The 15713-nt window shown below is 41.6% G+C and overlaps 1 protein-coding gene across 4 annotated transcripts in view; it reads right to left on the bottom strand.

Moving 5' to 3' along the window:
- Positions 1 to 431: 431 nt before the first annotated feature.
- SEMA6A (semaphorin 6A) overlaps positions 432 to 15713 on the bottom strand; it is a 118722-nt gene continuing 103440 nt past the window's right edge. For all 4 annotated transcript variants that reach the window (XM_040541369.1, XM_040541371.1, XM_040541370.1 and 1 more), the window contains one exon: positions 432 to 4537. In XM_040541369.1, the coding sequence (XP_040397303.1) occupies positions 3348 to 4537 (1190 nt within the window). In that variant the 3' untranslated portion in view covers positions 432 to 3347. The remainder of the gene's footprint in view (positions 4538 to 15713) is intronic.

Below are 15713 nucleotides of genomic sequence, written 5' to 3'. Positions count from 1 at the left end.
AAATCAGGCCTATAAAGTACAATAGATTTATGCCTGCTAAAAGAAAACACAGGCTCTCCCATTATTAATGTGCAAAACCTGGAAATGAAGTCATATCTGTATGACTTCAGTATGTATGATATCTATTTTGGTGGACCACGTGTGCTTAAATCCCATCCTTGATCTCTTAAACTATCAAGTCTGCCATAAATATTTGATGATGAACAAGCTCATAAAAAGAAAATGTAGAATATGAATAGAGGGAGAGCAAATGTGTGATTCAATTTTTAATTACCATCGCCTTATTCTAAAGTCAAGTTCATCTTTAAGAGACAGAAAACAACAAATTTGTTTCTTTAACCTGGCCTAAATGATCAGCATTGCATTTATTTATTTTTTTTGAAGGAAAACGATTAATCTTCACAGAAACCAAAGAATCAGGACACAAGAAATAAGGTAGAACAGTCTGGTTTTATTACCATATGTAATCAAGAGCTTTTATTTCCCCTTATCTTCTCATTTCTTTCTTTTTCTTTCTCACTTTCTTTTCTTTTTTTTTTTCCTTTTTTTTTTTTCTCCTTTTTTATTTTTTTACAACATACATTAAGTTGTGAATCAGATGTTAGGGGGATGTGGAAATGTAGGGAAACCGGTGACATCACGATACTCTACAACTTTACAACAAATGGGAGTCTGAACTTGTTGCATCTACCAGTGTATAGCAAGGGTGGACAGCAAAGGCACACATAGGTTTATGAACCCCTCAAAACAAGGGGTGGAAGGGAACCAGTGACGGGGAAGGACAAGAAGAGAAGACCCGCTGAGTACCAAATGAGAATTTCAAGGTCAAGCTGGTAGCGGACAAGATGTACATTACAAAGGCAGATCGCTGTACAAGCTGCTGCTGTGATTATTTGCTTCTGCATTTTGACAGGACGCTTTGCTGAGTCATAGCAATGGGGCCCGTGCATTTGGTACTCAGGGGGTTTGGAGCTTGGTGAGAGAGTTGTGAGTGGGTTCTTTTCAAAAATGACCTTACTACCTACGGTTTTCAAAGTTTTTTTTTGTTTGTTTGTTTGTTTTTATTAAAACAACACCATTGCTTTGGATACAGATCTATCTACTCCAGTCTGCATAGTTCACTAAGGGTGAACAAAACTGTTTCATAAAAGAAGCCATGATGAAATGAAAGAACATGCAAGCACCCTTGTTACACACTTTGGTCTAGACCATCCAGACTTTATATATACCATCTATAAGCTAATGGACTTAAAATCTGTCTTTTCAGTCATTCAGAAACAAAACCAAAACCCTGAAAAACAAATGGAAGTATAAAATTTTAAAAAACAAATTGAAACAGAAACAACCACCTTACTCAAACATACTGTTCAGTAGATATATATATATATAAAAAAAGCTTAGAAGCGATCCCCATCATTTGTCTACAGTATGTTGACACAGTTATTGTAACAGATTAAAAACACATCTACGTTTTTGCATAAACTGAAAGACTGGAAAGGAACTTACACGCCTGCGCGCACACACACACGCACACACCTGTGTGCGCGCACACTCCCACGCTAGCTACATGCACAGTCACACAAAAGAAACAAAGGAAAAAAAAATACATTTTTTTTTCCCCGGAGGAGTATATGCAGCATCCTTCTGGAGCAGCAGGTAGCTGCAGCAGGAGCCTGCCTGCCTGTCCTAGCTCTGTGTGCCCTGCGTGCTGCGGGACGCCCGGCTGGGCGTGCTGCGGGGCTTGGCACCACTCGCCGGCGCCTGTCCCCAGCCAGGTGACACGCCAGCCCCGGGGGACAAGGGTGTTTGTGGCTTCTTTGCTGCCCAGGGAGAATGATCACTGGAGACAGGGCGCGGGAGGCAGGGAGGGCGGCACGGTGCCTTTGGGGCAGCGTGGCTGGAAGGTAGTTGTGGGAGAGGACTTGGCACAGCTGGAAGTGGGACTGACCCAGAGGGTTTGGCACTCGCCCAGTGTCTTGAGGGACGTGGGGTTGTGCCGACAGCCACTACATTCTTCTTTGAATGTCTTTGCTCCGATTCTTGAGAGGGCTTGGAGGAGGAAGGACCAATAAATATTTGCATTACTCCAAGGAGAAAAAGAAAAAGGTTTTACATACTACAGCTCACAATTATACACAACTGAGGGTGTAAGGCACAAATTTACATGTGGAAGAAAACAGGCTATTCACAGATATATTCCCACGAAAAACCCGTGTGATAAGACCATAATTTATGCATGGTAACAGCCGGCATATTAACTAGTTCACACTGTTTGAGGATTTTGTTTGCCGTCTCACATGCAAGGTGAAATGAGATGGCACATCACAAGCTGGTGCCTTCACAGAAAGTATTAGCTACTGACAAAGCCATGTTGATAGCAATGGTGCACAAATGTGCGGCTTTTAAGAGTTTCTCTTGCAGTTGCGTTAGAAATTATGAACTTGCGGTATTTGTTTGTTGCTGTCTTAGGTCAGAGGCCCAGCCGGCTAATTAGCTGAGAGACTTAAATAGATATCCCCGTTTTTTTCAGCTAATCAGACAGTCCAGGCACAAGTTCAGAATTCCAGCTCCAACTTATTTAACTCAGTGAATTTATTGGAAAAATAAAAGAGTTTTAATTACTCCAGTTAATGGGTTTCACGTTAAATAGGTATAACTTTCAAGGTACTTCTCTGAAGAGCTGCTCACAGGATGATATGCAGAAGTCATTTCCTTAGGAAAAATGAAAGTTGAACAATAAATAAGAGGAATTACTTGCGTTAACAGTCACATGTTATTCATTAAAAGAGAAGGGTAGCAGAAATCTATGACATAGTTCGCCCAGCATGGCATTTAACTGCTGTAACCAAACGGCTGTAACACTGATGGGCATTTCACAGTACCTGCACTTAGTAAACTTCTGCCATTGTTAAGTCAGAGTTAGCTTTATCAATGCATTCTTTTTTTTTTTTTTTTTTAATTTTTGTACTTTTTTTTTCCTTTTGTTTTTGTAATTATTGGTTTTGATTTTCAGAGCACTCTTTCCCAGTTCAGGAATGCACTGTGCAGTTGGGGGGGTGAAATGTCACAGTCATCTTTCACCTGTGTGCTTTTGGCTCAATGTTTGTGGTGGAGAGTTAGTCTTCTGAGCAAAGAACTGGAGGGCGGTGGGGGCGAGTCCTGCAATCGCAAACCTTCAACCACGGGTCATATGGCTCGGGTTAAAAAAATATTCCACTTTTCCCAGAGAGCAGAATCAACATATCCTCAGCTTGCAACAACCATCTTCTTAGAGGAGCAGTTGCAGAACACTGGTTTTCAAGGGCAACCTCTGCTTAATTGCTGTTCTACCCCCCACCCCACTATGATTATGTACACGCGTCATTGGGCTTCATGGATGTGGAGAGTGGAGCAAAGGAAGGTTTGGGAGGTACGTCTGGCTTTAGCGAGGGCGTGCGTTTCAGCCCCGACCTCGTCAGAGAGTTGTATGCGGTGAGACTCGGCTGTCGAGATACAGTCACGGCCTGTGCCTGCGCGGCGTGGACCTGTATGGAGTCCACTCGCTGTGGAGCGGGTGGCGGGTTGTCACCCCTGCCGAAGCTCTGATTTCGGGAGAGGTGGGACGAGTTAGAGGAGTTGGTGTTGTTTCTTTTGAGAGTTGACGCCTGGTGACTTCTTGTGAGCGAGTTTGTTGGGTAGTTCCTCTTGTAGTCCACGCTGTAGGCAGAAGAATGCATTTCCAGCCGCTTGCTCAGGCTGCTCTGAGACAGTGAGGTGCTCGGGGGCCCGAGGGAGGCTTCCCGCTGGGGCACCTTTGGCGGCATGCTGTCGAGACTCTCCACCAGGTTAACCCCATGGCTGGGGCTTTTGCTGCTGAGATGGTCCTTGATGGTTTTGTACTCAAGGGTGGCATTCTGGTCCTCCACAGACATCTGAGCCCCATCGTTCATTTTTGGCTGGTCGACGTACTCGTGCTGGTAGCCTTGCTGGGAAATGGGCAGGACCACAACGCTGGGGATGTGGCTAGGAGAAGCCCTGAGTGGCAGGTCGGTTGGGATCACGGGTGAGGCCATCGGAGGGATATCTTTTGTGCAGGCATTGATGAGGTTCTGGTTTCTTTCCCATTCCCTGCTGCCACGACTGGGCTTCCTCTTCTGTTGCAGGGTTGGGGTAGACTCAGGGGTTGGCAGAGCAGCCAAGTCCAGGTGGTGCTGGTCAGCCTTGATTAGCATCTTGGCAGTGCTGCCTGGGGTTGCCAGCTTGCCATTGTGCATCAGGGGCGTGAGGATAGCTTCAGGCTTCGGCTCCTTGGACTGAGCATCTCCGAAGAGGCCGCTGAGCTTGGTAACACTGCTCATGGAGCCGCGACGGGAGTGGGTCAGCTCCTTCTCCTTCCTCTGCACAACAGCCACATCTCTGCGGCGGTGGTCGCAGATGCAGTACACTATGATTCCCGAAAAGATGGCCCCCATGACAAAAGCAAGAATTACTGCAATGGCCAGCAGGGTAACCGGCACCAGCTGATCATGACCCTTCAGGTAACTCTCCCGAATCACTCCTGAAATGAAAAGCATACAATGGTTAAGTAAACCAAGGACAGGAAAAAGCCACTTATCATTAACTACTTCATTCAAAGGCACTCCTTGGGAGGTCTGTTTGTGTTCTGCAAGGTGATTTTTGATCAGCTTGCCCAAATTTAGAGACATACTGTACCTGCCAGGTACATCTTACATGCACAGCCTTGTGCTCTCAGTATAGCTTTCAGATCTGGAGCTGAACACTATGAAGTTCAGGGAGGGAGAGAGAATTCACTTGCAGGGCAGTTGCAATCAGTTTGAAATCTATGCCCTGGGCAAATTCACACTGACTTTGAGAGGTCAGAACTATTACTTTTCTTCCTCTGACATACTGCTCATTCCTCCCCACCCTCCATCCCGTCCCTGCTCAGCTAATGACATCTTATTTTTACTACTGTAAATTGTTCAGACTGAAAATCCTGTAAAAGGAAGAGAGGAGAGAGAAGCTCTGCAAATATCAGAGAAGTGTGTCCCATGTTGTTTAAGGCTTGTCATTCTGTTATCTTTGTCATGTGTTTTAAAAGTCACTGTCACATGCCTGAGCTTCAGGAGGATGCTTAAATAACCATGAAAGACAGAGCACAGTGTGGAAATGTACTGAGCCTTGCAGAGGATTGTCCTTGCTCTTCCAATTTTTAAAGCTCTCTCTTGTTCTGGACACATGAATAGGCTGACCTCTGTGGTGAAGCTTATCCTTTTTCAGCTGAAAGCTCTGACTTTGAGGGCCTCATTTGGTGGCTCTGTGCTGTGGTCTGAGATTAGTGTCAAATCTTACTTGGCCCTCCAAGCACTCCCTGTCAGAGAGGGCATCTTTGGCAGAGTGTGTCTCCTCAGTCTGAAGTCCCTAACAGAGCATTAATCAATACTCTGAATTTCTAAAGAAAGGAACTTTTTCCTGACATAGTTGGGCATCAAGCCAGCAGCACTAATGAAACACAAGCACAGAATCTCTAGTTTGCTTTTTTTTTTTCCTTTTTTTTTTTTTTTCCATTTCTGGTTTTGTTCTTAGTGCTTAACAAGGCACAGCCACTGCCTGACAAGGAGCTGAAGGAACGTCTCTCCCACCTCTTTCTACAGAGAGCATCCAAATGCCAGGGCATTAAAAGCTCCACAAGCTCTAAGGAAATATAAGCCACATCCTTATTACAGGAGAGACAGCAAGACAGGAAGAAAAGTACCTCCAAGGCTCTCCTGGGACCTTGCGAAGATACAAAGCTTTCATGTCATAAATCATCTCCTCCTTTAGAATAATGTCTTTTTGTGTATTTGGCAGACAAGGTATTTGTGGCCCAGAATTAGAACCAAATGCAAAATACTCCTCAGCAAACTATATTAAAAGAGTACTGAAAAGTTGCCATTATCTCATAGAAACCTTTGATAAGTATTCTAGGTAGATACAGTATTGCTTCCATGGCATGTATTTTCTGTCCCCATTTAATTACAGTGTTTAGTTGGACAAGGGGTATTTGTCTACAAGATAGGAACTTTATATTTAAAATAAAACAGCTCTTGAAATCATAAGCTTCTGCTTGTGACATCACAGCTGTTTGCCATGGAAATTACCATGCTGTGACAAACAGAGGGTTGTGATTTCATGAGAAGAATAAGGAGCAAGGGCACATGATCCCTTAGGAAACTTAGAGTCTGCATTCGTATAAATGTCTTCACAGTAAAAGAGTAATGGGAGAAAAGAAGACCTCAGGAAACAATGTCTAAGTAGAAACAATCTTTGAATTAAATGTTTCACAGAACACTCTTTCAAAGCCCAGAAGCTTTTCTTAGGCAGACGTTTCTACTCTTTGTCATGAACACCTAACAGAAGGTGGTAGTGCCTAGCCCTGTAATTTTAATCCACACACAAGGCTCCTGTATATAGTCAGAAGCACAGTCTGGTGGTCGCAGTATCATCAATAGGAACACCATTTCACTGCAAAGGTGGCAGTCTTCTATGAACCCTACACCTGCCAATATTTACTTGCTGGAACCTGCAGAATTTCCAGACCAAATTTTTTCACACTTGTAAAACTGCCTGTGGTCATTAGCTGGAAAACCAAAATTGGGAAGTCTTGAAGGGGTGGAAGGATGGTCAGGGAAGTGTTAAATCTTATCAAGAAATGCATTGCTAGGCATGATATTACGGAAAACTTCAGCTTAAAATGCCTGATTTCAGGGACACCTTCCATGGACAAACTTCTCAGAGAAATGCTCCTTTGAGTGCTGAAGTCTTATGTTTTTTCATGAAAAAGACTCAAATGCCTGGCTCAATGCCTACCTAAGCACCTACAATCATTAAGCCTGTCTGTGTCTGGAAGCAGAAACCATCCATATCCCATAGGAAGGGACAGGACATTCCACAGAATCACAGACTAGTTTGGGTTGGAAGGGACCTTAAAGAACACCTAATTCTACCCCTCACCCCCTGCCATAGGCAGGGACACCTCCCACTGGACCAGGCTGCTCAAACCAGACTTTTCCTAGCTTATGCATTTCTACCACTTTACCCATCACTTGCAGTTGTGGCATGGAGGCAGAAAACAGGAGCCTTGTCTTCAGCTCTCCCTGTCTGGTTTTATAGAAGGACCTGAACCCAGGTGACACAAGGTATGAGAAGCTATCTCTAATCCCCCCATGGGAGGAAAAGAACCCGACTAATCACTGGGATAGAGGTTTCGCTCATATGTTATACCTCTTTCCAGTAAGGCGTTACAGCAGATAAACCAGTTTGCTCTGGGGAAGCTTCCTTGCTCTGTTTGGAGCCTGGTGTAACAACGGTAGATGGATGGGTGCTCCATGCCTGGTGCTTCCTGATGGCTACATGAGGCTGCTCTCCTCACTCAGCCTTCTGCTTCAGGCTATTCTACAACTGACAGCTGTAAAACACAAACCTGCATCCTTGCATACAAAAGCAGCATGAAATCTTGCCATCAGTTTTACATTACCAATGGATATGGACTCGTTACAACTCACATTACAAAATTACCACACATTTCAAACTGAGTGACCATGTGTACTCAAGAAAAGAGTATCTGAAATGCTGCAGCTCACACTGCAGGTGTTTTATGAGCAGAGATTTATGAGGGCCTTAGAACAGCCTGATTTCAGCTAGTTCCTCCTGAGCTCAAACCTTCCTGAAGTTTGTTAAGTTTCCCACACTAGAGTGAAAATATATTTAACTTTAGTGGCTTTGCTCTAGGCAGGTGGGTCTTCTCTGGACACAATCTCAGGTCAATGAGGTAATTTAGTTTTTATGATGGATCACATCCAAGTGTCTTATGTAAGTAATCCCAACAACTTTAAATTAAATAAAATGATTAGGATTGGCAAGATTTGACCTGCATTAATGATTATGAAACAGATACAATTAAGTAATGAATAAGTATGAGGAATGTTCAGCATCCTCCTATCAAGACCACAGGGAGAGAAATCTGATATGAAACAGGCTACTGCAGTTGTCAATCAACACCTCAAGCCCCTAGCATCAGTAGTAGCTGCGTTCACAGAACGGGATGAATAGGCAAGCATGTGATCCCAATGATGGGCACAGAATGTGCCAGTCTGAAAGCAAACAGTGTTTGTGCCACTTTATATACTTCATTGTGTGTGGTTTTACACATCCTGTGGTTCTTAAAGAACTGTTCACAATGCTCAGTTCGGCATCATTCATTAGCACACATTATCGAAAGGATTAAAATAAAAGAAGAAAATAGTTGAAAAAATGTGGGGCCTACATTTTTGAAAGTCAGATAAAATATTTCAACCACCAGCTTTGAGGAAATATCTGTTACTGAAAAGTCTTATAGCTATATATTATCTGACATTCTTGACACTGTGTACTGGAAAATTGACTAAGCTGGCTGCATAAAATACTATGGAACCAGACTGTAAAATATGATAAATACTGTTATATTAGTTTCATTATATATTTAATAAAAAAACAATTATTGTGTGCAAAATACTATTACCTTGCACTTTTAAAATATTCTGTCTGGCACTTTGCTGTTTGCAGTTCATTCTTTCCAGATATGAAAATGCATTGCTTATTTCATCTAATGTAGTTTGGAAGTACTCATCCATACTCTTGTTTGTTTTCTGTAGCACCTGAAGACATACCACCATAGATAGTAACCAGCTACTCTTTATTAACAGAATTACTTGTACTAACGCTATACTTGGGAAAGGTCTGGTGATAAAATAGCAGTAAAACTCAAAAAGCTTCAAAGACGTAGATGAGATTAAATATATGTACCTTCAAGGATCAGGCTTTACATGTAAGTAATGCCACAAACATGCTGACACTTGTCTGTCTCCCTGAAGTCTTCTACTGAAGACAGACTCTGTTCCTTGTGAATCACAAGTGGGCTTATGAGTGCAGTGCCTTCCTATGTGTGATGTACTATTATTTCTGGCTTCTGAAAGGGCCAGGCTAGTGACCTGATACTCTCCATTTTCCATGGCTATTGTGATTCTCACAGACAACCTGATCCTTCCTCCTCCACTAACTTTCTGTAATTTCATCCCACGTCCTTTTGATTGTATCATCTAGCATCAACATTAATTTTCTGAGAATATACAGTACTGTATACTGTATATACTCTGAGAATATACTGTACTGTACTGTATAATATGGAACATAAAAAATCACCTCTTCTTGCTCATCTAATGAAAGAAAAGACCTGATATATAACTCACTACTTCTTCCAGCAGAGCTTATAGGTAAGATACAGAGAGCTGGCTGACTGGTTGGTTGAGGACACTAAGAAAAATGCTTCCAAATATCCAAAGTGTTTCAGTTCTGAAATGAGTTAGTGCTTGCATAAATTATATGACTAGAATATTGATCTAACTTGTTCCCCAAAAGGTAGCTGGGGAAAAAGCAAGGAGACATACATTTTATGTCAATAATATAAATAATTTTTCTAAAGTTCTGGAAAAAGTGAGAAGCAGACTTGTTGAATACCTCTGGGTGAAAATAAGAGAGAAAAGATCAGATGTGATGCAATGACCTAGATCTACGGAATAGTGGATAGGAAGTAGGAAAGAGGTGAGGCTTCTTCTCGTCAGCTAACAAAAGTATTCAAGGGTTAAGACTTCACCTGCTTAAAAAGCAGTACAGCAAGATGTGCACAGTGCTGAAAGTGTTACCATATGGGAATGCTGATGACACTATTCTCTGCATGTTCTGGTTGTTCTAATTCCAACAGGAAAAACAACAACAACAACAACAACAACAACAAAATCAATCAAACAAACAAAAACTTCTGAGGGCAGAAACGTAATCAGGATCATGTAAACAAAGGAACAAAGTTCATCATCCTAAAGAATATATGGCATGAGTATAACAGAATAGGAATAATGAATGCCAGTACAGTAAGTTTGAATAAAGGAGGACAAATAATGAAAGATACAGAGATTGAAGCATTTACTATTTCTCCTGCTTCACTTTTCAGCAAAAATCCACACTCTGGTCTGTGATCAGAAAAGTAACAAATTCAGGCAATGCAGTGCTGACCAGAACAGAGAAAAGAGATACAAAAGTTCAGATCTTGTATATGTTTTCAAATTGTGTAATGGAACTGGCCAAAGCAGTTGCTAGACACTGTGCAGGGTCTTGGATGATGCTGAAGGATGAGCAGCAAGAGCTCTGGAAAAGGACAAGCATTTTACCTGTCTTTGGGATGGGCCAAAAGGAGAACCTAACAAACGACAGACCTGACAGTCCAATTTTTAAAATGGGAATGACAGTAGAACAAATGATTAAACTATCAATTTTATAATCATCCTAAGGATAATACAGTCGTTATATACATATAAGCTGAAGCAAATTTGCCAAGAATAAATTACATTAAACTAGCTAAACTTCCTTCCTTGACAGGATAAATGGTTTACTTTTTATGGAGAAACATTAAGTATGATACATTTTGACTCATTTTGTCACAAGCAAATAAAAGTGAGCTAACACCTGCTGAAAAGCTGCACTCGAGAAGTATTGATCAAAGATCTGTTTGGAAAGAGACCTGAAGTAGGTTGTCCTCCACAGGATTCCCTGTTTAGACAAAGGGAAGTCTAAGGAACCCTTGTTCAGCTGTGGTAAATGGTTTTGTTTCTGTGGAAGGAGGTTCAATCTTTCACAAGCATGTAATCAATGCTACAAAATTAAATGGTGAATTATGACAAAAAAAAGAACCAAAACAGTTCCTTAGAAAAAGGTGGACTGGGTAATATTATAAATGCAATGGCTCCACAAGGATTTTTATTACTCTTGGAGCACTAGCTTCCTTATATCTGTTTTGAATGAATGTGTCTGTCTCAGGAGAAGAGCAATTCAGAGGCATCTGCAGAAAGGAGACCTCAAGTCCAGAGGCCTAACAAAAGAACTGTATCCCTTTAGCATGTGCAGCACAAACAGAAGTCTTTTGTGATGAAGGCTGATTTTCTTTCTTTCATCTGTGATCAGGGATAGAGATGGCAAAACCTCAAGATGAGTCCCACAGTCACTTTTCCTCTAAATCTGTTTCTGTCTATGCTTCACAAACGGAAATTCCAGCTAATAACACCCACAACTGCTTGATGAACAAAAACAAACAACCCTACTTCCTAGTTTGACTAGCTTAATGTGAGGCTGCTTTAGTGATACAATAGGCCGGATGCAGCCTGCTTTTATGACCAAGCTAAAGTCAGCGGGAATAACAGGAGCAGGGCAGGGAGCAATATCTGGTCCCGTAACTACAAGTTCCTGTGTGTGAATAACCTCATTACCTGTCATCAAAAATAATGCATTTCTGTTTGAGTACTACAGCTAGCTGCGGTGTGGATACAAAGACACCTCTGTTCCAGATATGATTTATGGCCCTGAGAGATGCATGCTGGCCAATGAGGTGACCACATGCCATGTGCATCAAGAACGCTCTGTGAGCATCTCTGCAGGGAGCTCTCATTGTCCAGTTTTCCAATACAGCCTGTGACAGATGGTAAAGTAATAACCCAAAATGGCGGCACACATGAAACTGAAAAACAGAGGTGGGAAATGAAGAATGATGTTTTGGCAGGGAAGTGGGGGAATAACTACCAAGGAATAAGGTAATATTTAAGCCTAGACCACACATTAACAGCAGTCAGGGAGTGGGTGTCTTTGTTGTCTTAAACTTCACCTCTCTAAATGGAAATCAGCCCACTTCCATCTCCAACACCTACAAAATCACTTGAGACTTTCCACAGAGCAAGTCATTGTTCCACAAAGGCACAATGGTTTCGTTATTGTTGTTATTTAAGGAGAAAACCTTGCAGTTAATTTCTTTCTTCAGTGTAAGCTTTTCTGTCTGATGTAAGTCTCCTTCTGCTTAGACTTGCAAGAATGCTGGTATAGGTTTATTATGAACGGAGGTTTTTACAGGCTTCAGAACATCTTTTTTAAATGCCACTGAAAAGGTTTTCAACATGTGTCTCCAGGTGTTAGAACTGTGTTTACAGGCAGTCTCATGCTGCTAAAAGACTATTTCAGCCTGGAAAATCTCTGCAGGTATTAACAAGCTTTCTTCTTCCTTTTTTTAACCAGACATAGGAATAAAAATAAAAAAAGAAAAAAGAAAAAATCAGATGAAGTTAGACTGGACACTCAAAATTAAAGTGACAGCAGGTTCAGGAATGACCAGAGTTTACCATGCATTTCTGAGATCTCATCTTATTGTTTTTCTTGAAGAAATAATTTCAAGGTTTCTGAATAAACCAACCACATTATAATCCCAATGATTTGATGTTAGCCACTGTATTGGAACTGCTTTGTTGACAAGGGTAAGTAACCTCTTACTTAAAGGTATGTACAGCCTCCACCCCCCCCCCCCCCCCCCCCAACCGGTAAAGCTGTATTGTTGATTTGTAAAGGTCTGTAACCATAAGTTTTGAAGTTTTGCATGACTGCTGAAAAGAGCAATCCATCTCCTTATGACTCCAATGCCTCCTCATGGCTCTTAAAGCTGGTTGCCCAAGCTAGCTCAGATATTTAGCAACCAAAAAGTGGATGCATGTGCTTGAAGGGAAGAATGAGTTTAGCAAAGAAAAAGCCTTCAGTTGCAAGAGGCACAAGGATCCTCAGAGGTACAAAAAGAAAGTGTACTTCAGAACTTTGAAAAGAACATTGATACATAACATATCTGAACTAACATGTAACAAGCCTGAGAAGGATCTAAGCAATCAGATCAGACACAGAGGCCTCTGTCAAGGTATTTTGGCCCATAGTCAGACCAATTTCAGAAGCAATACCTCCAGGACTGGTTCATCTATTGACCCTTAAGTGTGGTTTTACTTCTTTCAATTGGTCCAAATTCTGTTACTTCTCCCGTCTGATGCATAACTGTCAACACAACTCTCCATAGAAAAAAGATGGTTGCAACTTCCTAAAAGAGGTGAGATCAACACATAGCTCTGCTCTCAATGGGAAGATGCAGAATATTCATTCCTGCATTTCTTATGATATGTAAGTTATGCAAGACAGGTTAAAGAAATGATACCACGAAGTCCTTATGAGATAACATATGAGTCTCGAAGTATCATTTTCAAAATAGTTTTCAATTATCTGTTTTTATGAGCCTGCAATCCAATTTCTCTGCATGTCACAGCAGCCATACAAAACCTGTACAATTGTCATACATGTGAATTTTGACAAATTAGAAGGGAGCAGGCCTTTTCTAAAAGGGATTAATATAGATGGAAATTACAAGCTCTGAACTAGCAAATTAATGCCCAGATATCTCCCACCCCTGCTGAAATGAAGTGCTGGCAGACTGGAAAATGACCAGAGCAGCAAGCTCTTAGAATATTTTAAGTTGCATTACTTATAAGCAGTAACTCTGTAAATAAGCCAATTTATTAAGTTTTCAGGTATGAGAGGAGCTTTGAGGTACACAGCCTCCCGGATCTACAATGCAATGAGAGTCATCACAGTCCAGAAAGCCAGTCCAATTTTATTTGTTGCAGTGGCTTTGCTGAAGGCCAGCTCTTGCACTAGAAAGCACTTGAGAAACTCTCCCACTGGCAGACAACATTCAGTGACTGATCACTTTGAACTTTCCTCTAATGACGTAAAAGAAGCTCAGTGCACATTCTAGGACCTTTCTACTATGCCTGGGATGAGCTTAAACATACCCAGCTGCTCTTTATTAGTTTACTTCAGGGGATCTTTCACAGCTGGGTTAAACCAGATTTACATATGTTTGGCTGAATATGCATGATTTCAGGGCTTCAGAGAAGTTGTCATAGCCTGCAAAGTGAATCTCTCATCTTCGCAGTTCCCATTTCACTGCATGGAGTTCTTCTGACAGTGCAGAACAAATGGCATGCTTTTTTTTTTTTTTTTCTGGTGTGGGCATTATGTATTCTAGGCAGCCCAGTACCTTTCTGGAAGCAGTTTTTATGTACAGTGTCAAGGAAAGAGAAGCTGTCACTGAGAAATTCTGTGACTTTCCTTTTCCTTTCTTACAGCCTGTTTTGAACTATGGCCTTTCTGCACAACAGGGAGAAGTGAAGTTTTCTGAATGTCAACAAGAGCAGCTCTGCTTAGCAGGCTGAAGCTCAAAGCAGCCTTACAGAAGAATTGGGGTTAAATTTCAAACACTTTATACGACCTAGAAACAAAAATTGTTTCCTCATCAAGTCTGATCTTCTTTAAATACACAGAAAATGGAAATGATGGTTTTAAGTGGGTGACTAAACACATTGCAGCTGAACTACCAAAGGAGCCATCTATTAAACATCCAAGACATTTAAATAAGACTGTGCACTATATATTCTATTCCCCAAGGTCCTCGGAAAGGATTATTGAAGTTGAACAGCTAGGTGACCAAGCCATCTATGTTTACTGATGCATATTGACTATACTTCCTGGAGATAGTCCTCCTGTCCACAGCTGGGTTGCTGGTTAGGAACATAGCTGGACCCCATGTTAGGCCTCCTCTTCTAAAGAGGGAATATGAAACCTCTTCCATCACTCATATGCCTAAAATGTATATTTTCTGACAGAAAGCAATACTGTGGATTAATTCTTCATTTTCTCCACACTCATGCAGGTATTTTCTTCAAGACCTGGACTTAAGGATTAAAACCTGCTCCCAGTGGTCAGTAAAAGACCACTAGAAATATTTACAGGGCTGGGTCTGTAGACCAAAAATAGCTTATATATGGCTGGTGTTTGGTATATCTTTTCCCTCTGTATTGTAGTACCATAGTCTCATCTGTCACTGAATACATTAAGCGACTGGGAAATTGCAGTGAGTTTGAAACACTGGCCACAACAGTCAGCAAGACAGATTTTACCTCTAGTTCCTTCTCTGTATCTCACTACTCTTCCAATATAAGTATTAGAAGCCTTATTTCCTCTCAGTTACATTCATTCAGATCTGCAATTTCTCCAGTAAAGCAAGCAGGGTTACTCCAGTTACATCCTGAGGCAAAAGACAGCATTTTCCTACTGGTCTTCTCATCCTGCTGCCGCTATCATCTCTCACTTCATTTTCTGTTTCCAGTGCTGGCTTCTTTCATGCATTTTTCCTTTCGTCTGTCAAATTTCTCTGCATTTTTTTACTTAACTTTCAAAACCTTTTTTTTTTTTTCTTTTTTTTGACCATCTCCCCATCTTGCAGAAACCGCATGCACATCTATGCTTTGATGCTGTAACTTCACTGACACTTCATATTTGTGATTTTTTTAACGTGCTCACTGATTACGGTGGCCAATCTGCTAAAGTGACTTCTGTAACTAAATCTTAGCATGCATGGTATGGCAGGTAGGTACCTGACCTCTCTTTGAGACGGTTGCCCTGGGGCCAGCAGCAATCTTGCCACAGTGGTGTGCCCAAGCCAGCTTCCTCTGCAACACACTCACAGCCCATCCAGGTGACCTCTGGCCACCCAGCCACAGGCCAGTCATATTTGCTTTACGGCACATCTCATCATCATCAGCGTGTCTGCATTACAACAACTTCCCCAACCTTCCACTTGTTTCTGGTACTGTTTCAAATCCTCTTCTTCTGGATTTACAGTAGCATTTGTTCATTTTCTGCTCTTGCTCTTTTTTAGGTCAGTATTTCCCACTGCTGCAAGCAAACCAGGGGTGCTTGCATAGCTATTTAATCAACATGAAGGTAAGTGCTAGAACAAGGAACTGACT

This window comes from Cygnus olor, chromosome Z (genome assembly GCF_009769625.2).
Source record: "Cygnus olor isolate bCygOlo1 chromosome Z, bCygOlo1.pri.v2, whole genome shotgun sequence".
Lineage (NCBI taxonomy): Eukaryota > Metazoa > Chordata > Aves > Anseriformes > Anatidae > Cygnus > Cygnus olor.
The sequence above is the reverse complement of the archived record's forward strand: the minus strand, read 5'-3'. Positions and strand labels throughout refer to the sequence as shown.